Source organism: Entelurus aequoreus, linkage group LG02 (genome assembly GCF_033978785.1).
Source record: "Entelurus aequoreus isolate RoL-2023_Sb linkage group LG02, RoL_Eaeq_v1.1, whole genome shotgun sequence".
NCBI lineage: Eukaryota > Metazoa > Chordata > Actinopteri > Syngnathiformes > Syngnathidae > Entelurus > Entelurus aequoreus.
Window position 1 is genome coordinate 71,934,875 of NC_084732.1, and position 21,208 is coordinate 71,956,082.

General features: G+C 37.4%; 1 protein-coding gene across 6 annotated transcripts in view; it reads left to right on the plus strand.

Moving 5' to 3' along the window:
* The window catches only part of uacab (uveal autoantigen with coiled-coil domains and ankyrin repeats b), a 102,595-nt gene extending 81,878 nt beyond the window's left edge, over positions 1-20,717 (plus strand). For 2 of the 6 annotated variants that reach the window (XM_062032031.1, XM_062032045.1), the window contains exons 6-19: positions 987-1,057; positions 1,353-1,459; positions 4,377-4,558; positions 5,093-5,130; positions 5,450-5,506; positions 8,982-9,089; positions 9,207-9,239; positions 15,017-15,106; positions 15,244-15,274; positions 15,518-15,567; positions 15,746-18,436; positions 18,508-18,660; positions 18,922-18,987; positions 20,158-20,717. In XM_062032031.1, the coding sequence (XP_061888015.1) occupies positions 987-1,057; positions 1,353-1,459; positions 4,377-4,558; positions 5,093-5,130; positions 5,450-5,506; positions 8,982-9,089; positions 9,207-9,239; positions 15,017-15,106; positions 15,244-15,274; positions 15,518-15,567; positions 15,746-18,436; positions 18,508-18,660; positions 18,922-18,987; positions 20,158-20,229 (3,749 nt within the window). In that variant the 3' untranslated portion in view covers positions 20,230-20,717. The remainder of the gene's footprint in view (positions 1-986; positions 1,058-1,352; positions 1,460-4,376; positions 4,559-5,092; positions 5,131-5,449; positions 5,507-8,981; positions 9,090-9,206; positions 9,240-15,016; positions 15,107-15,243; positions 15,275-15,517; positions 15,568-15,745; positions 18,437-18,507; positions 18,661-18,921; positions 18,988-20,157) is intronic. The other 4 variants (XM_062032037.1, XM_062032058.1, XM_062032052.1 and 1 more) reach the window with 4 other exon arrangements.
* Positions 20,718-21,208: the final 491 nt, after the last annotated feature.

The following is a 21,208-nucleotide window of genomic DNA, read 5'->3' on the forward strand; positions in this document are numbered from 1 at the left end:
CCTTGCAAGTGAGCTAACTAATTCCCGCCACCATGGCGTCAAAAAAAACAATGTTTGTTTTCCAATAACATTATCACTGGAGGCTGATGAATAACTAAACATGCTACACTGTAGGAGGATACAATAAGCCATGCTATCCGCTAAGCTAGAGCTCTTGAATGTAAACAGCGGTGGGCAGATCGATAAAAATATAAACAGTAACGATATCGACTATAGTATTAGTATATGGTTGATACTACATCATTATATCGATAGTCTTTATAATCAGAAATAGTTTTTGTCAGTTTTGTTATTGTTAACAAATTCAGTAAATAAGTCCCTGAACACAGCAGGACTTAAAGGGAAAAATCAAAGGATTTAAACAGAAAGTAACCAGATATTAGCAGTAAATGAGCAAATAGATTAATAAAAGTTTTAACAAAATAATATAACAGTAAATTATGTAATATGTTACCGCATAAGTCAGCAGCCAAATAAGGAGCCTTTGTAACTCGTTTGGAAATGATTTTATTATATTTTATATTACAAATAATATATTGTGATTCATATTTCTATTGCAGGAGGCAGCTATCTATATCGCAATCTAGATTTTAGCCCATATTGCTCATCCCTGATTTTTGTATGAAGTTTTTATATATTTTAGTAACAGGACTGACAATTTTAATTTCCCCTCAGGGATCAATAAAGTATTTCTGATTCTGATTCTGAATAAAGAATATAATTAGCATATATATGAAATATTTCCAGATGGCATTCATGCTAATAGTATGTTAACATTAAGTACATTTAGTGATTCAACAAAAAAATATACCGGTACATTTTTAAAAAAAGACAATTTACATAAAAAATACAATTTAGGTAACAGGACAGTGCTGACATTTTTAAAGGGATCACTGTGATAGGAATGGCCCTCCTGTTGAGCTTTTAAACAGAATGTCATGTGTTGGCTTTTGTTTGTAAGGTGAATTGGACTATTTTCTCAACAGTTATGGCAGGCTGCTCATCCAGCGTGAAACTTCTCTGCGACAGCGGTGCTTCAGTCAATACCAGTGATTTTGTAAGACCTTCCACTTCATTTGGCACTGTTTGTTTTCATGCATTCTTCAAAGACATTGTCTTGTTTGCCACCTGTAAAGTTATTGATGTTGCAAAGCAAATTGTGTTGTGTACCTGTCAAAAGCAGTTCAAATGTCAGTGGCAACGAGGACTGACCAGCACAACGATTTGCTAAATTGTACACTTAATGGTAGCATTCACAAAAGAATAGAAAGTATTGTCGGGCACTCAGTGATGTACAGTATACAACAGTTTGGTGAAAATATGTCTTTGTGTGTTGTGTCTTTGTTCTTTAGGATGGCAGGACTCCTCTGGTGCTGGCAACCCAAATGTGTCATCCACGTATCTGTCAGCTTCTTGTAGAGCGAGGGGCCAATATCTCTGTCCGGGACAAGCAAAAAAAGTAGGAGTTGCCCGCATGGATAAACCAATTAGGGAAAGACAGAGCTGATATCATAATCCTGTTAATGTAGTTCATGTTCTCCATTACTTTGCCAGAAAAAAATGTTACATGATGAACGGCCAAGGGCTTTAAATTTAGTTTAAACAGGTGAGCGAGACCATAAAACACTGTCATTGCGCTGTGGTTTTGTTCTTTTTCTTTGTGTGTGTTCGTTACTCGAAGGTTTGAATGCGAGCGCTCTCTTAGCATTTGCCTAACCGTGACATATAGCAGCTTTAAGTGGAAGTTGTTGTTTGTGCAGATAGTATTGAGTGCAACAAGGACCTCATTTTTCTGTGTGCTATGTTTTTTGCTACATTAGTGTTGTCAAACTTGTTTTTATTGAGGGCCACATCACAGTTATGACTTCCTCGGAGGGCCGCATGTAACAGATATACTGTATATGTAAATGTATTTTTATTATATTTTTTTATTGATGAATAATTTGCTTTGAAATCATAAGTCAGTGCAGATACTTAAGTTAGGGTTAACCCAATCCGATATTGATCATAGATATCTGTGTGATATCAGCAAAAAAACAAAACAAGTATCAAATTATATGGGCTTGCATGTAAAATACCACAAATAAGCTCCGATACAAGCAGTCCTGCAATGCGTTTACTTGTGCAAAGCTCGACAGGCAGTTAACATCTAAATGTCCTCCAATAAACACACTTGTATTTTAGTGAAGTCATCAGCTGGCACTCAGCAACAAAGGGTTGGAGTTGGGGGTTAAATCACCAAAATGATTCCCGGGCGCGGCACCGCTGCTGCCCACTGCTCCCCAAGGGGATGGGACAAATGCAGAGGACAAATTTCACCACATCTAGTGTGTGTGTGACAATCATTGGTACTTTAATCTTTAATCTTAATCTATAGGCTACTAGGAGCTAGCAACTTCACAGCAGCTAAGCACACAATAGCACACAAGCAAACATAATAAGTGTACTTAATTGAGCAATATTGCAGTCTAAAACAGCACATTTGTCAAATGATTATAGTTGCATATTACTTACACATACAAAGTCTCCAAGGCAGAAACATATTAGAAAGTATCCAGTAGCAAACCTGTCCGCATCAATCAATTTACTGCCTCATGGATTATATTGGCCACTAGGTGTCACCAAAAAAGTAATTACTACTCTACTTCTATGTAAAGGGGAACTGCACCTTTTTGGAATTTTGCCTATCGTTCACAATCCTTATGAAAGACAAGACACATTTTTATTTTTTTATTCTTTTGCATCCTAACATATAGAAATCGTCTCGTTCTTGGTGGCTAGCAATGCAGCTAATGGGAGCAATCCAGTCTACCTCAAAATCACTTTAAAATGCATTCAAAAACCGTCAACAATACTTCATTTACGTTCCGTAACCTGTGTAATAACCAAGCTGTAGCGACATTGTTATTGTAAGAGCGAACTCTTTTTTTAGCGTACTAACACATCGGCATGCTACGGTTTTAGCCGTAAAAGCTAACTACGGAAAGAGATAAGCTAGCTTCTGCGTCTGCACCGAAACGCGTTTGAGTATGTAATGTACACCACTGTGATAGAACACCAACTTGTACTGAGTAAAAAACATGAACAATCGTATAGCCCACATTTCATGTTTTGTTTGTACACAGCTCGCTCGACAGCGTATGAACTGTAGTGTACGGTGATGTGCTGCATGTATAATGATCAATAGTATAGTGACTTACTTGCCGGGGATGTTTCCACTTGATTTGGGTAAGCGATCCATTAATTCCGCATTGCTTGGCTCAAAGTTCCAAATTTGCGGCGTGATCTTGTCGCGCACTCTCGGCTTTTGTCCGCGCCAATGTTTCAGCCTCTTTTTTGTGCTCTCTTTTATAAGCAGCAGTTCATCCTCCGTATACTTAGTTTCAAAAAGATAAGGTTGTGAATCCTCCTTTGTCCAAAAATATTTGTCTTCGTTGTCTCTTACCAAGTCTGCCATGACACTCGCGTTTGATTCCTGGAGTAGGAACAAATTTGTTGCAGGAAGTCGGAAGTGCGCTGCTATGGAAATGGAATATAAATGCGCCGATGAATTCGTTCCGGCTGTGCATAAAATGACCAACATTCGGTAAATATTGTACATATTACATATTGTTATGATTTTGTCTGTTATGACAAATATATATAGACTTGCAGTTGTATATAAAACGTTCAATTGAAGGTGAGTCCCATTAGCCGCATCTTGCAAGCGTTTTTTTTATAATTTATAAAATAAAATAAAATAAAACAAGACCTGTCTTCTTGTTTCTTATAATGATTGTGAACAACAGGCAAAATTCTAACAAAAAAAAAAGTGCAGTTCCCCTTAAAGACAGCATAAGTCTGTCATAACGTTAATAATAAATAGGTTAATGTTTATCAAAGCTACCATTGTTCTCTGAGTAATATCAATTATTCAAAGTTTTTCCAACATTCCACACTGCAACATAATACAAGTATGTACTATGATTTGTGCTGATACTGTATCGGATTAATATCTCTATCAGCCAGTACTCTAATATCGTTCTCGTATTGGAAGTGAAAGAGTTGTATCGGGACACCCCGAAGTATGTATTTTTTTTTTATAACTAAAAATGCTTGGAATATCTTGTTGCATGATCAGATAATAATTAAGTTTAGAAGATATGCAATTACATATAAATATTTTTCCCTGGCAAAATTAAAAGAACAAATACACTTAGCATTATAGAAGGAATGCTTTATTGAAGCGCATTATTTTTGTGATTTCACGGGCAACATAAAATTATGTGGTAGGCCAAATCTGGCCACCGCGCTTTGAGTTTGAGACCTTTTGTTTTACAGTTTATGTTTATATTTCATCTTGGTGCAACAGATTCTCTTTTTTCCCCCAACCTTAGAACGGCACTCATTCTCGGATGTGAGTATGGTTGCAAGGACGCAGTGGAAGTGTTGTTAAAAAATGGAGCCGATGTCAAGGAGGTGGACAGCTTGGGCCATGATGCTTTCCACTATGCTCGCCTCAGCAAGAACCACGAACTTGTTGCGTTGATTAAAGTCTGCCTCGACAAAGCCACAAGAGGTGAGAACGCCATTTTTGTCAGGGACTAAATATACTACTCCCACACAAATCCAAATGAAAAGTCAAATATGTTTAAAGACTTGTCTGAAGATTTATGTGTATCTCTATTACATAAAGGAATTGGGTGTGAAATGTGTGGTTTTCTGTTCCATTTAAAAATGGGACCCATAACCTCCTTGCTTGGCACTCAGCAACACGGGTTGGAGTTGGGGGTTAAATCACCAAAATGATTCCCGGGCGCGGCGCCGCTGCTGCCCACTGCTCCCCAAGGGGATGGGTCAAATGCAGAGGACAAATTTCACCACATCTAGTGTGTTTGTGACAATCATTGGTACTTTAATCTTAATCTTAATTTGCAGCAACACATTCGTTTAATAGCTTTAACATAACAAAGGGCCTATTTCATCGTCATGCTGAGCCTCTTTTGTAAACATTGTGTGCTTTTATTATGGTCTTGTTTAGTAGCACTTACACTCTTTGATTATTTTGTCATTTTAAGAATGAGTCATTCTGAAATTCCGTTTCTTTTTACAGAAAAAGAGGCTGCAAAAATAGAACAGTGGAAGCGACAGGTATGGCATAATTTGATATTTTTCTTTTCTACTTCCCATCATATTTCAGAAGCATTATTACAGTATTACCAGTGTGGTAAAACAAAATCCATTTTCATATCCTCATTTTTTTCTTCCCATATGCCACTATGGTGATGTATAGTGGCATTTAATGGCAACATTCATGACACAACATTACACAATACAGAACTTTGGCACATTGTTATTCTTAACTTGTCTTCGAGAATGGACTGTTCATTGTTGCTTATATTTTGTAAGGAGTGTTTCAGTTCAAGTGATTTCCTCTAGCACATTTTTAGAATGTTTGTGTTGTCCTCAGCAGTCGGTGGAGCGCTCAGACTCCATGGAGTCTAACAGAAAGGATCACATGATAAATGTAAGCATTAGCTCTTCTGACAAGACACACATTCACAAAGTTGTTTAGACCCTCCAGGATTTTTGCGATGTTGCAATTAGGCCAATTTACGCAAATTTAACCATTAACTGCAATTTCTACGTGGCCTTGCAGCTATTTCCAGTCCACGCTTTTGCCCACCTTCTGGCTAATCACTCTCATTTCGCCCGTCGGATTTGTCCATGACTTACTGTCAAACTCAAGGTTTCTTATACTTTTTGACTGTGGGACGCCACTTTTCCACTACAGAGGGGCCCGAGGCTGAATTAGTAATCAAAGTCTTTATTTTAATCGTAATCAATAATTATATCTAACCTACTGACAGTTTAACAGGATAAACTTTGTTGTATGATATGAAAGCATGTGTTAATCGCAAAGATTTGTATCGAGGTTAGGTTAGGTTAGGTGGATTACAAAAATAACTACTTACCAAATATGCTGCAAAAGAAGAGATTCATAAAAACTGAGTAAAAGTAAATGTACATACAATTACACAGTGATAAAATAAATAAATTACAACTAAATTAATAATAATATATGTAGCTGAAATAAACTGTCAAAATTAAGTGCAAAATAAATTACAACTTCACCACTTTAGTGATATTTTTGCGCTTAAGACTTTAGCTACAGACTTCTTTTTTTGTCATTGTCATTACTGCCACAAGTGGTCTAAAGGTGTATTACAACTTTGCAGCCCACACGGACCACAGTTGAGAAACATATATTTTTGGCGGCCCTTTAGGGGCTCTCATTAACCAACGAAACCATTGCTGTAGGTCAGGTTCAACAGTTTCCCATTATTCTCAACGAAAGCGGGGGTAAACTACATGCAGTGTGATAAAATGTAAACAAAAGTTTGCGACTGATGAGCACTTTTTAACTGGTCAACATGGGCGTAGCACTATTTGTAGCCGGTAAAGTCAGATCTTCAAAAGAAAAGCACGCCGGTAAAATAACACGGTTGCACCACTGTCAGATGTGTAAAAATGCAAGAAGATGGAAAAAGAGCCGCAATGATTTATTGATTGGGATAGGCTCCAGCCCCCTTGCGAGTAGAAAACGGATGAATGGAATTTGATTAATAGTTTAATTAATAAAAAGTCTGCAAGACTGATCAAATAGATTGCAAATGATAGTACACCTATGGTGATGTAGGTCGTGATGTGGCCTGTGTATGTGTGGTGGGATTAGTAGAATGCCAAGAAAGATGGCTCGGCAACAAGGTGGAAAGAGAGCAAAGGGCCCAATGAAGACGAGGGAGAGGTTTTGTGATTAATTGTACTGAAAAAGACAGACATTTGAAATGTTTGCCCTGTCAAAAATTGGAGCTGGCTTTTTACAATGGCACTACGTCGATAATGCAGCACGTTACCAGAAACCATCAGTCACATTTAATAGCAGAAACAAGCTAAACATCTATTTTGGCAGCTAAAGCCATATTATATGTTTGACTCGTGTAACAAATGTTTTATTTAAACATGTTAGCATGTGTTAAAATGTTAAGTACATTGTCACCCAATTTATTATACTTAATCGGAGAGTCTTTTAGGTTTTTTTGGTTCTTTATTATCTATTACCTGGTTTTAGGCTACACAATTATGTTTTTTTATAAAGAAGTAATTCATAGTAGTATATAAGGCTGGGTGATATGGCTTTTTAATATCTCGATATTTTTAGGCCATTTCGCGATACACGATATATATTTCGATATTTTGCCTTAGCCTTGAATTAACACTTGATACATATAGTCACACCAGTATGATGATTCTATGTGTCTATATTAAAACATTCTTGTTCATACTGCATTAATATATGCTCATTTTAAACTTTCAGGCAGAAAAGAAAATCACAACTAAGTTAATTTACCAAAACGATATTTATTAAACTGTTATTAAGCAGTGGCACAAACATTCATGTCATTTCCAAAACAGAAAGTGCAAGATTGTCAGAGACATTTTAAAACAAGCTATTAGTGCACTTTTGTGCATGATGTCACTAAGATGACTTATCAAAACAACACTAAATTAAAGTGCACTTTTTGTACAGAACGCCACTAAAATAGTTTAAAAACATGATGTCACACAAGATATTTCAATAAGTGTCAAATAAAAATGAGCTGCATAATAGGGAATCAAATAGTGTTCGTCCTTCGCTATGTGGTAGGTTCCTGCGGACATTATCTCCTTTTGTTGTCGACTCTTTTTTTCATACGGTGTTGATCTGGAAATGTTTGCCTTGGCATTTTGAAGGTGTGGGCGTGTGGCACCGAATGAAGATGTTGACATGCGTAGTAAGCACTCTTCATTCTCTAGCAGGTGACTTTTCAAATGATGCTACATATTAGCAGTAATGCTACTTTTTGTAGAAACGCTTTTGCCCCACACTTGACAAATGACGGTTGTCTGTTTGACATATTCCCGCTTGAAGCCAAACCACCGCCAGACGATGGACCCCCTTGCTGTTTTTCTTGGAATTAATTCTTCCTTCATTTGTTACTAGATTCACACCTTCTTTCTCTCGTATTACCACTCGCACCACAGCTAACGTCACCCATGCCGCTACCTCTCTGCTCCGCGAGGGCGTATACGTATGTGACGTATGACGTGACAGTATGTGACGTATGTAGAAGGTGCGCTTGTTGTCTGTGAGAAGGAGACACAAGAAGGAGTGGGAAGAGCCTGTCGTGTAATGTCCACAGCTAAAAGCAACTGCGTGAGAATGTGTACTCGAGTATCACGATATAGTCATTTTCTATATCGCACAGAGACAAACCCGCGATATATCGCGTATATCAATATATCGCCCAGCCCTAGTAGTATAGCTCCTGTGGTAAAAGTGCAATTTCAATGTTATGTGCATTTATCTATTTTTCCTAAAACACAAATTACGGCTAGAAAGTGTGTTTTATTAGATTCTTCGATTTATTTAACAAATTAATCAAAAGATTAATAATCAATACCTGCAGCCCTAGATTAAACATGGAACAGGCCACGGACGTAAGGTTCATGGAATATTATGTTTCGTCCTGTAAAAAACACCAAAATGATAAGGCGGACAACGGCTACCATTTTCTTTTCTCACTTTAAACTGACTGAAGGCGAGAACATAATGCTTGCCTTACCAACGGACTTACTGGTAAAATGGAGATACAACTCCCAACATACTGTATATGTTCAATAAATATGATATTCTGAATACAAATACATTACTCAATGTGACCACACATTACCGTGTGTTATAGTTACAAATAACACTTAGGATATTGATAATACATTTGTAAAATCACAAGCTGATGTAAAAAGAAAAATAGATGAAACATTGCAACCTTTTCAAAAAGTTGAAACAAAACCGGGAATTTTTGGCCGCAAAACAAAAAAAAACAATCCTGGAGGGACACTTTTTGTCTTGAACATTTTAGTGACAGATCAATTTCATTTCGTGTGGCATTGTGTTTCAGGACCTGGAAAGGCAGAAAGAGTCCCTGCAGGAAAGTCTCAGGAATTACCACCTCGAGCAGAGGGCGCTGCAAGATGAGGTCAACATGCTACGACAACAGCTCACACAGGTAACTTGAAGACACATCTTACTGTATATACATATATATTCTGCCCAGCTACTGTATGTGCCAAAGCTCTCACATGTCCCTCATTTGACTGTCAAAAATAATTTGTTCTACCTGCAGGACAAGAAGATTATAGAAGACACTCACAAGGAGGTATGAAACAAAAAATACCTGCATGTTATTTGGAAGTATTGTTTTATGTGTTGACACAGATTAGGTTTACACATACTTTTGATACCCGTTAAAACAAGTTGTATCTTGGACTTTAAGTGGAAACAAACCATTGAAATAGTTTAAAAGGGATATATAAGTAGAAATGTTAAAAAACAGCCTGTGTCATGCATTATGGGACAGTCAGATCACCTAGCAGGTGAGATGTATAACGGTCAGCAACCAGTGTCTTGCACCAAGCCAGGTAGGGAAGAGTGTGACAACCAGAGATGCGCAGATAGGCAATTATTTAATCCGCAACCGCATCACAAAAGTGGTCATCCAACCCGCGACAAAGATTAACCTTTATTGATTGATCTGCAGCCATGACAAAATATCAGACAATATCCATTGTCAACGACAGGCAGGAAAATAAAGATAAACACCTAGCCTATTTTGTAGGCATAGGCATAGTCTCTAGCCTCATACGTTTTTAAGTTGAAATAAAAAAATAAATAAAAAATGTGCCTCATAAGCCTTAGGCTGTCAATCTCGCCAGACAAACTTAAATTATACAATAACATATGTATGTCATCCCTATTTAAACAAAAATAAATAAAATAAATAATAATAATAAATTACCTGCAACTTATTGGCCAAGGCAAATAGCTGAAGGGGGGTAATCAAACCCATCAGACTGCACTTTATCATCAAACTTGAATTATTATGAAATTAGACGGTCGCGACAAACAAAGCAGGCTAAATAGCCTTACATTGTAGCCAATCGGAGATGCGCTTCACTTGAAAGCGAGGCCAAATAATTAACACACAGTAGTATATCTCCAATAGAAAACAACCACGATAAACAACGCAATTGCCTTAATTCCTTTGCATTGTAGTGCACCCAAACAACACGTAACCATCAAAATTATTCAGCTGACCGAACTCAATATAGGTTAGACATGGGCTTATTTGGTATAGCCTAGGTAACGTAGACTAATTTGTTTAACATATCCAACCGTATGTCTACTTACTTTTTTTTTTTGTTAGCACTATGCAGGAATAAAATGGCATCTACAGTGCCAGGATTCTAAAATGCGCCCTGCTGCGCATATATACATTTAACTATGTATATATATTTCCGAATTGGTTCAACCGCCACCCGCCCGAGTCTATTTAAAATCAATTTTTTTCGTCATGCCACCCGCCCGACCCGCGGTTTATCCGCGGACTCCGCGGTTGTGTCCGCAAACCGCGCATCTCTAGTGACAACATTCTTTTTTAATGAAGAAAATCATTCAGCTTTATTCTTAGCTCTTTTTTTTAGTAAAGACATTAAAGTTCTGGTAAAATTGCAGCCATGGTAGCATCCACGCTTTCTGTGGCTGCCATTGCTTGCAAACTTGTTAGTTTTTTATTTGGATTCCCATTAGCTGCAGCAGACGCTGCTGTGTGCAACAACTAATATATACATTAGGGATGTAACAATATCAAAATCTCACGGTACAATGTTATCATGGTATTAAGGCCACAGTACGATATTATTGTGCTATATGTCCCAATAAAAATATTTAAAATGCCATAGTGGGTAAAATTAAGTGGCAGTAATGTTTGAGTTAGACACACTTACTGTAATTGAATATGCTAAAATCTTCTAATCATATTTATTACTACAAGTACAATAATAATACATGTATTTTAATTGCAAATAATTGTGCAGGAACAGCCACTGTTTCAAGCAAATATTAACACAAACTTATAGTGGAGTATTTTTAAAGTGACAATGTAAACATCCAGTGTAAAACAGTAATGTACACTTTAGTGTCTTACAACCTTTACATTATTGGAAGCAGTGTCCTCCACAGTGGACATGTGTATATCAGTTTGAAAATGCTGTTTCTCAGAAAACTTAACTAACAATTGAACTTTTAATAATGTAAATACCTCACAAACTGATGTGCTTATCAAGTAGCTTTTTAGTTTACATGTACTTCCCGCGGTGTATGTTTTTTTTGGTGATGTCCCTCCGTGCGGTGTGGCGTAACCGGCTGGCTCTGTGTCACCTTGTAAACGCTCAAGACAAAAGTGGTGCGCTTTGCAGAACGCAGACTTTTTTACATCACCCAAAGCGGTTAGGTTTTCACCAGGGTTTGTTTGTGTGTTTGTTAGCAACATAACTCACACAGTTATGGATAGATTTTGAAATTTGGAACAATTCCTCATCTACTACGAACACACTTCATTTCCTACCATTACACCCCTAATGTATAGTACATGAACGATAATAACTTGCAAAAATACAATCCTACCGTAGATCAAAATGACACTCCCAAATATTAATATAATTATTATTGAATCATCATATAGGTATCTGCACTTTGGAAGAACAGAATAGCATAGCGTAGTTTAACACTTATGTAAAATAATAAACAATTAACTCATATAAACGTTGTATACAATTTTCAATCTGAATGTGTTTTCTATCAGTATAATTTGTATGGGAAGGAGATTACATTCATATATTCCTCTACAAATAAATGTTGTTTTCTTGTAATTTCATTGGGGTTGTCCCGATACCAACATTTTGGTACCAGTACCAACATCTGTTTCCATATTTTTTGATACTTTTCGATTCTTTTCAAAATAAAGGGTGCCACAAAAAAATTCATATTGGTTTCTTTTTTCTGAACAGTTTACGATACATAAAACAAATGTTTCCTATTGCACTTAAAGAACCGTTTTAGATTAAAATAACAAAAATAAAATAAAAGTCGTTAAACACACGGGGCTTTTCTTTTTGCTCTCAAAGAACAATTTACAAGTGTAAGTATCACATGTACAGTATGGACTGCCGTAATCTAGAATTAGGTTAGACAAGAATATAATGCTTTATTGACATTGTAATAAGTGCTTCATGATTAATGTTTGCCACTCTTGGTCTATGCTTTAAGACAAATACAATCAATAGTAAATACTAAAAATAATACTATGGCTAAAAGTACACATTTAAGACATCCATTTTCTATCGCGTGTCCCTTTTACTATGCATGTAGCAGGTAAAAATACAAGAAAGACACATTGTTAAAGATTGTAGAAACTTGTTACAAAATTCAGTCATTTCATTTGCGTTAGTTTATATTACGTGGGTGGTTTCAACTGCGCTAATAATTTGCACAAAGCCAACCAGCTGTGTGCGCGTCTACGTAACGATATGTGGGAAGCTGATGTTAACTGCATTACCTGTTACTCTTTAAAGTGCTTGTACATATCTGAATACTTGTTATTTAATTGTTTAGCTAAGTTTGAAACAAAGGTGGTAATACTTTGTCAGTTGTCAACTTTGGCAAGTCATGTTTTAAAGCACTATTTTGCAACGCGGCGCTTCTATGTTTAAAGCATCACCTTTATCGATAGTTTTGACGCCCAAATACTGTACCTCAATATTGCGCTTTACGCGCCCTCTTTATTAAACAGCGGAATTGTCGTTTTTTGCCATTCTTCCTGTCCCCACTAAGCGCTTTGTGTGTGCGTTTTAACACACTAAATAACATGCACCTGGGTTCTGTATGTCACCGACGAACGGCAGCATGCGAATGAAAAAAAATAATTACCAGTATTTTTCAAAGGCAGTATAGTATCATTTTTAATTCATTTGCACCGCGGTACTTCATTAGTACAGGTAAACTGTACAATCTTAAATTTCATGTGAATTTATATGCAGAAGCATATTTGTTGGCATGATTACAATAAATTCTAATATACGCAAAGAATTTTGGTCACAGAAACAATCCTGAGCTTGTACCTATGTTTTTGCAACATGTAATGTATTTTAGCTGCTTATTCCTATTCCTTAAACGGGACCTTTTTTGCAATTATATCAATCATTCACAATCCTTATGTGATACAAGCACACATACTGTATGTTTTTCGGTTTTCATGCATTCTAACTCTAAATATAAGCTTGCAAGAGTCAGCTAACAATAGAAACAATGGGATTCACTCTATTCCGCCTTTAACCCACTCTAAAACAAAACAACTTTAAAAACCTCCAACAATGTTTTCTATACACACTGTAAGTATATATGTAATGTAGTAACAGGCACATTCATAATAACATGTAATATTTATGTATTTTGCTCATTTTAATTATACGTCTGCACATTATTTTTTGCGGACGCATCACAATGTCGTAATTTGTGATTCTTCAACAATAAAAAATACTACTAATCATGGCAGACTTCATGAAAGCTAGCAACGGTTACTATGGGACAAGTGATGATCCAGAACCTTATATTTTTTAGCTTGAATCATACGCCGGATGGGAGACAAGTTTTAGAAACTGATTGATAAGCAGATCCAGCAAGTAGCATTATTGCTCAGTGCTAAACAAGAAATACAAACTATGAACATGATAATAAACTTATTGTACATTGTCTGCTCTCAGTGGGATGCTGACAGATGGGATATATATATTTTCCATTTAGATGAAGAATTATTCATAATCTTCATGCAGGTTTAAAAAAAAAAAAAGGGTTGCCAACTGATGTCCTTTTCTGTGTTTCTCGCGATCTCCGGGTCTAAGTTGAATGGCAAAGTTGACCAACTTCCCGGTTTATGGCCACAGCCTTTTACTTCCAGGTGGGAGGCATGATTTATAATCTGGAATTAACTTTCACCAACTCAGAGGCGATGCAGCAGCTCACCGGCTCAATATGTCAATAGCTACCGTATTTTTCAGCGTAAAAGTCGCACCGGAGTATAAGTCGCACCTGCCGAAAATGCATAATAAAGAAAGAAAAAGTCGCATTTTTTGGGGAAATTTATTTGATAAAACTCAACACCAAGAATAGACATTTGAAAGGCAATTTAAAATAAATAAAGAATAGTGAACAACAGGCTGAATAAGTGTACGTTATATGACGTATGAATAACCAACTGAGAACGTGCCTGGTATGTTAACGTAACATATTATGGTAAGAGTCATTCAAATAACTATAACATATAGAACATGCTATACGTTTACCAAACAATTTGTCACTCCTAATCGCTAAATCCGATGAAATCTTATACGTCTAGTCTCTTACGTGAATGAGCTAAATAATATTATTTGATATTTTACGGTAATGTGTTAATCATTTCACACATTAGTCGCTCCTGAGTATAAGTCGCACCCCCGGCCAAACTATGAAAAAAACTGCGACTTATAGTCCGAAAAATACGGTACATAAGCTAGTTACCTCTCTGTGATCACGGCGCCACTAAAAATAGTTCCTCTGCGTTGGCACTTATAATAAAAATATCGCTAACACTTGGTTAATATGGAGGTTACAACATGTTAATGGAGTATTGTTTGGCGGTTTTTGGAAGTTTTTTTAGAGGGCTTTATGGGCGCAATAGTTTACTACCATTGGCTTTATTGTTAGCCAGCTCGTACTTATATTACTCGTATATTACAAATTACAATGCATAAAAAAGAAAGACATATGTGCTATTGTCGTACATGGAGATTGTGAATGATAGGAACAATTTCTCAGAAGTGCAGTTCCCTTTAAAAAAAACACTGATGGCCTGTACATAATCCTACTGGCAGAAGCTGTATAAATTTAGAGCATGGTCAGATGGATTTTTTTTTATTCAAATTGTTGTCTTAAAAGTCAGTCCGTTTGAAGTCAGGCTTACATCGTAATCAATTTACCTTAACACATGCAAATGCTAATTTGGAAATGGTTTCTATTAAACTAATTTTTTTTCTTTTTTTGTTGTTCTTTTCATTGTATCAGAAGGAGCAATTAAGGGTGTTACTTAGTGCCAAAGAACAAGAAGGGTCACGAGGCTTGGAGACTGTCAAGGTCCAGCTCAAAAGCACTATGGTCTGTGGCTGTATACAGATCATTTGATATCCTATTATAGGAAGCTATTATACACTACATTTGCTCAGATGTTCTGTAAGCATTTAATTATCATAATTATCATGTACATCTGCTGAAATTGTATTGTTTTTTTTCAGGGGGACTACATGGGCCAGTCAGTGATAAAAGGTTGACTTGGGTTTCTCTTCTAATATATACCAAAAATGCATGTAGTTACAATGTCTGATGAAAACCATGTGTCTCTAAATGTTTTTATTTTAGTGTATTTTAACACATGACCTAAAACAAGGATTTTTCCCCCCCAATAAAAATAAAGATACATGCTTTTCATGTGGCAGCAACAATATTTGACAAATTGAGATTTACTTGCAAAAGACCTGAGATTAAATGATGTTTGCACTTGTTTTGCAGGCAAAGAGAACGTTTTGGTCAAACAAGCATATAGCTTGGATTTGGATCAGGTAGTGTTTATTTGCTATATTCTGTCAGCATACACGCCATCAGTAATTTAAAAAAATTATAATAAATATATCCATCAGGAAAAAAAACATTACAAAAACCCCTATATATGTTCCATAAGACACAACTGCAACGTTTTTTTTCAATCATGTCTTTAGTAATTTGTGTTTATCTCTGCAGAAACTCCAGAATCCTGCCATGTCACGTTCACTGACCAGACCATCAGAGAAGGGTCTCTCTGGTGAGCCTGACATTCTCCGACACGAGCTTGAAATGCTCAGAAGAAAACAGCAAGCGACCGAGGAGGACAGGGCCCGACTTCATTCTGCTCTAAGTCGAAAAAACCGAGAATGCCAAGAACTTGTTCAGAGCAGAGACCTTGTCCAGAAACAGGCTGACCAGCAAATTCAAGAACTTGAGGATGCCTTGGGGGACGTCCAAAAGAGAATGCTTGATTCGGAATGCAAGGTTAAACAGCTGCAGGCCCATGTGGTTGCAGTAAAGGAGCACTTAGGAGGCCAAGCCACAGAAGAGCTGCGTGCCCAGCTTCAAGATATCAAGACCAAGTACGAAGGCGCTTCAGCCGAGGTGGGCCGGGTTCGTAATCGCCTCAAACAGAGTGAGAAGGCTTTGGAGGAGTACAAGAACAGTGAAAGCCAGCTAGCAACTGAGGCTGAAAGGTTAAACCAAGAACTTGGGGCCGTAACCACACAGAGAGATGAACTTGCAGAAACTGTCCTTGAAATGGAAACTCAATTAAAGGAAACCAAGTCCAAGCAAGACAACGTGGTACCCGCTGAGAAATTTGACAACATGAAAAACCTGCTCACCAATGCGGTCGATGAAAAGGAACGACAGCTTGCTGAACTTAGAGACGACTATGATCGTGTGCTAGAGGAGGTGGCGCAGCTCAATCGAAAGTTAGATAATCCCACTCAGAGTGAAACGGGGGTAATGTTCTCTGAAGAACAACAAAGGATACTGGCTTCCCTGGAAGAGCAGAACGTCTCGCTGAAAAGGAAACTACATGACGTCACGGCTAAAAGCCAGGCACTCATTCATGAGATGGAGGACACTGAGGAAGAGAAAGAGATACTGCAAGAAAAGCTGGAAGACATGAACAACAGACTCGAGACCGAATTCATACCCATCAAGCAACACGAGGAAGCTCGGATGGTCATGATAACAGCTGTGGAGGAACTGGAGGACAAACTGGTGGAAGCCAGCGAACGCTTCGGAAAAGCAGAGGCCCAGGTCCAACAGCTTCAGACTGAGAGGGTGACGCTCCATGAGAATATTAACAGTCTGCAAAGTGCCACTGAGAAACAGCAAAGTGAAATGGAATCCCTGCGAGGGGATAAGGCTGGGCTGAAGAATGAGCTTGAACTTTTACTGACAACGTGTGAAGACCGAGACAAGGAGTGTGAGCAGCTCACAGCAAAGACTCATACTCTGAAACAGAACCTTGAGGGAGAATATGTGCCAAGACACCAGCATGATCAACTGAGAATGGAGTTAACTGACACTTTAGAGAGGGTCAAAGCTGAGATGGCAGATTTGGAGTGCAGAGATAATGAAAATCAAAAGGAATTAAAGTATGTGATAGAAGGTAAAGCCAAGTTACAAGAAAAGTTGGAAAATGTACTGTTGGAGAGAGAAAACGACTATATAAGTTTAAAGGATCACAAATGTGTCACAGAAAAGTTGGGTGCTGCTGTGGTGGAGGCAGATAACAGAGCAAACCAACTGTCAGAAATGCATGTGACAGCCCAGAAGGAAAATGTGACACTGACTCAAGAGCTGGAAGCTCAGAAGAAAGAACTTGATACTATACAGCAAGCCATTCAGTCCAAGTTCATCCCTCTGACAGCTGTTGAGGAAAAAGAAAACGCCTACAGTTGCCAAGTAAAGGAGATGAAAGTCAGACTATTGGAGATGGAAGCGAAGTATAATGAAGAGAAGTCTGACAGAGAGAACAACAGGCTGGAGAAAGAGAAACTGAAAGTTGAGATTGAAAATGTTCAGCGAAGACTGGACACCGCTCTTGTCACTGGTGAAAAGCACAAGGAATGTGAAGATGAGTTTAAGGGCCGCTACGAGGAGGTATCACTGAAGTTGGCCAGTCTGGAGGAGAAGCACAACAAGGTAAATCTTCAGAAAATTGAGCTTGAAGCCCAGAATGCTCTGGGCAACACTCAAATCCAGAATCTCCAGGATCGTCTGAAATCCGAGTTGACTCGGATTTCAACGTATGACACAGAACTCAAGGCCCTTAATGATGCCATGCAGCAAGCTCAGGCGGATTGCAAGAAAGCACGAGATGCTCAACTGTTGGAGGCTCAGAAGGTTGGTGTCCTGCAGAAGGAAGTTCAGGAACTCCACAGAGAACAGGCTTCTCTGCTGCAGCAACACACCAAGGCCAAGGAAGCCCTGGAGGCTGAAGTCACAGAGCTACAGATGGCGCTCCGAGAAGAAGAGGAGACCAGTGGCCAGAGAGCAGAGGATGTTTCAGCACTGCAATCTGAGCTTCTCCAGGCCACTCAAGCGCTTGACGAGCGTCGCTCCAAGGAAAATCAAATGACCCAGTTGAGAAAAGAGAAGCAGCATCTTGAGGAGGAAGCTGCTAATCTCAGTAACAAGCTCTTTAGCTTAACGGAAGAATGCAAAGAAGTCCACCGGGAGGCAACTCAGGCAAAAGAGGGGGAGAGCAAAGCCAGGAGGGAGATGGAGGTTGTCCACAAGAAGGGACAAGCCATTGAAAGAGAAATCATGGAGCTGAAAGAGCGCTATGATGAGTCACTCGGCACCATTGGGAATCTTCAAAAGAGGATTCAGACATCATCTCAGCTGACTGAATCCAAAGACAAGAAGGTACACATTATTAAAGCAACTTTTATGCCTATTCCCTTTTTATGTTCTCTTAATGGTTCTTCTCGGATCAGATCACAGAGTTGCTGATAGACGTAGAGCGACTGAAGCAAGCACTGAATGGGTTGTCCCAGTTGGCGTACACAAGCAACGCTCCCAATAAAAGACAGATGCAGCATATTGATGCCCTACATGTCCAGATCAAGAACCTACAGCAACAGCTGGCTGTGAGTGGACACACATGACAAATTAAAGTACTGTAGATACCACACAGGACACGGTCAATAAGCCACTCTTTGACATTGACCGGTCTATTGCAGGATCTTCTATACTCTCTATTCCATGGTTACCAGATCCAAAACAGTTGACTTTTACTTGAACAACAATAAATATAATCTAACACATTTTACAATGTGATGGCTGGAGTAAAAGCTGGGTGAGCGAGCTCCGCTAAATAACGTCCTTCTTTCTGTTTTTCTTTCATAAAGGATGCTGAGAGACAACACAGGGAGGTGGTTTCCATTTATCGAACTCATCTCCTCAGTGCAGCGCAGGTTAGTTCTCATTACTTGTTTCTGGTTTGTATGTTGGAACTCTGGTGACCGTGGCGGTTTGAGACATCTTTGAGCACCCTGCCAACCTCCACACCCCCCCCCCACAATCATTTATTCCATATTTTAGTTGTATATTATATAGTTTACAAGTTACTAAGAAACCACCAGTGGTTATATTGTAATAGCTACCAAGTAACATTAGCTTATTTTATTGCATCAATATGACACATATAAAGTGATGACATCTCTATAAATTGTGCCTATTAATTATTTAGTTTTTCTATCTTATTTCTAAATTGTGCACACAATGGCTTTGACTTTCGAGACTTAATCATCATCCCTCACTTTCGACACCTCAACGAGCAGTCAAAGCTAAAACTAACATTTTCATAGTGCAATTACATGATTGAGACTTCTGCCCTGCGCTATATTCCAATATTATATAATATTAAAAACGCAATGGGTTTCCCTTTTAAGCAATTTTTTTTGTAATGTATTGTTTTACCTTTTGATTACCCGTAGGGCTGAGGCCCGATGATGAACTTACTCCTAGCAGTATAGGGGCTCTACCTGTAGAGGGCACCCATGGGACATGCCAGGACATAAATAAAAATGAATTTTAGAAAAGTTTCAAACTATATGAATTACAGATTCTATAGAAAAGATAAAAATAACAGTAGATAGAGAATGAAATAGCATGAATAAATGTATGTAATCAGCAAACCTTATGTCTCTTAAGTCAATTTTGGACTAATAATACAGTGTCCCCCCATCATTTTGTGGTTCTCTTACTGCAGTCTCGGTGAATCATAGATTTTAACGTATCTTTGAGTACCCATTGACGTTTTATGGTAAAACAATGTTCATCTAGTGTGTGTGTGACAATCATTGGTACCTTAATCTTAATCTTTAATCTTTAAATTTTAGAGTGAATGACGTGTTTTAAGTGTTTATAACTGTGTGTAAAAGGCTTCTAAAGAATTTAAATGCATATGATCATATAAAATAAATAGCCCTACTTCGCGGAAATTCATCCATAGTGATGGGTATGGAACGTAACTCCCGCAATAATCGAGGGTACACTGTGTATATAAAAATCTGTACATATTATAGTAGTTACACTGAAGGTTTAGAGTACATAATCATTCTAAAGTTGTATTTTCTTTGTAGGGCCACATGGATGAGGATGTCCAAGCCGCTTTGCTCCAGATCATCCGCATGAGACAAGAGTTTGTGTGTTAAAGCTTTCTTCAGAATAATACGAGGCAACCTGCAGACTCAAATTCACCATTCTCACATCCTTGCCGCACAGTCATGCTTCCAATGTATCATCCAGACAGTAATTCTTCTAACAGACTGTTATTTAAATCATTTTATAGTCGTTCCATAACCTCAAACTGAGTATTGAGGCAGATTAACTGTAGCATGTAGAGACACTGCTAACTGTGGCCGAACATTTGAATCTACAACACTACATTAGGTCAAGATCACAACTATGAAACTTAATTGATGAACTTAAATTGGAATCATTTGACTAATTGCTGTAGATCATTTTTACTGCAAACTCTTTCTTTCTTCTGACCACTTCTCACATTCCAACTCGACAGTCATCCTTCAAATGGGATGTTTGTTCTCTGATTCACAGTCAAACTGCATATATACTCACATATATACAGTATATATAAAATATATATTATATAAAAAATATACAATATATATGTATGTATGTACATACGTGTGTGTGTGTATATATATATATATATATATATATATATATATATATATATATATATATATAAATGTATGTATATATATATATATATATATATATATATATATATATATATATATATATATATATATATATATATATATATATGTATGTGTATATATATGTGTGTATATATATATATATATATATATATATATGTGTGTGTATATGTGTGTGTGTGTGTATATATATGTATAATATATATATATAAATATATATGTATAAATAAGCTGGATCCTCTTATATTTGCAGCTAATGTCTCTTAGTAGAAAGAAGCCTCGCTGACAAAATGTTTCAAATCAATAAGTGTGTGCCTTTTGGAGTGCCAAATAGGACGTTTTGAGAAAGACATCAAAGGTAAAACGTATGTCCTCTATAGTCAGAAGATGCATGTTTAAGTGCAGTTATTTACACTTCTTCCAAAAAGTTAGGGATATTTGGATTCTGGGT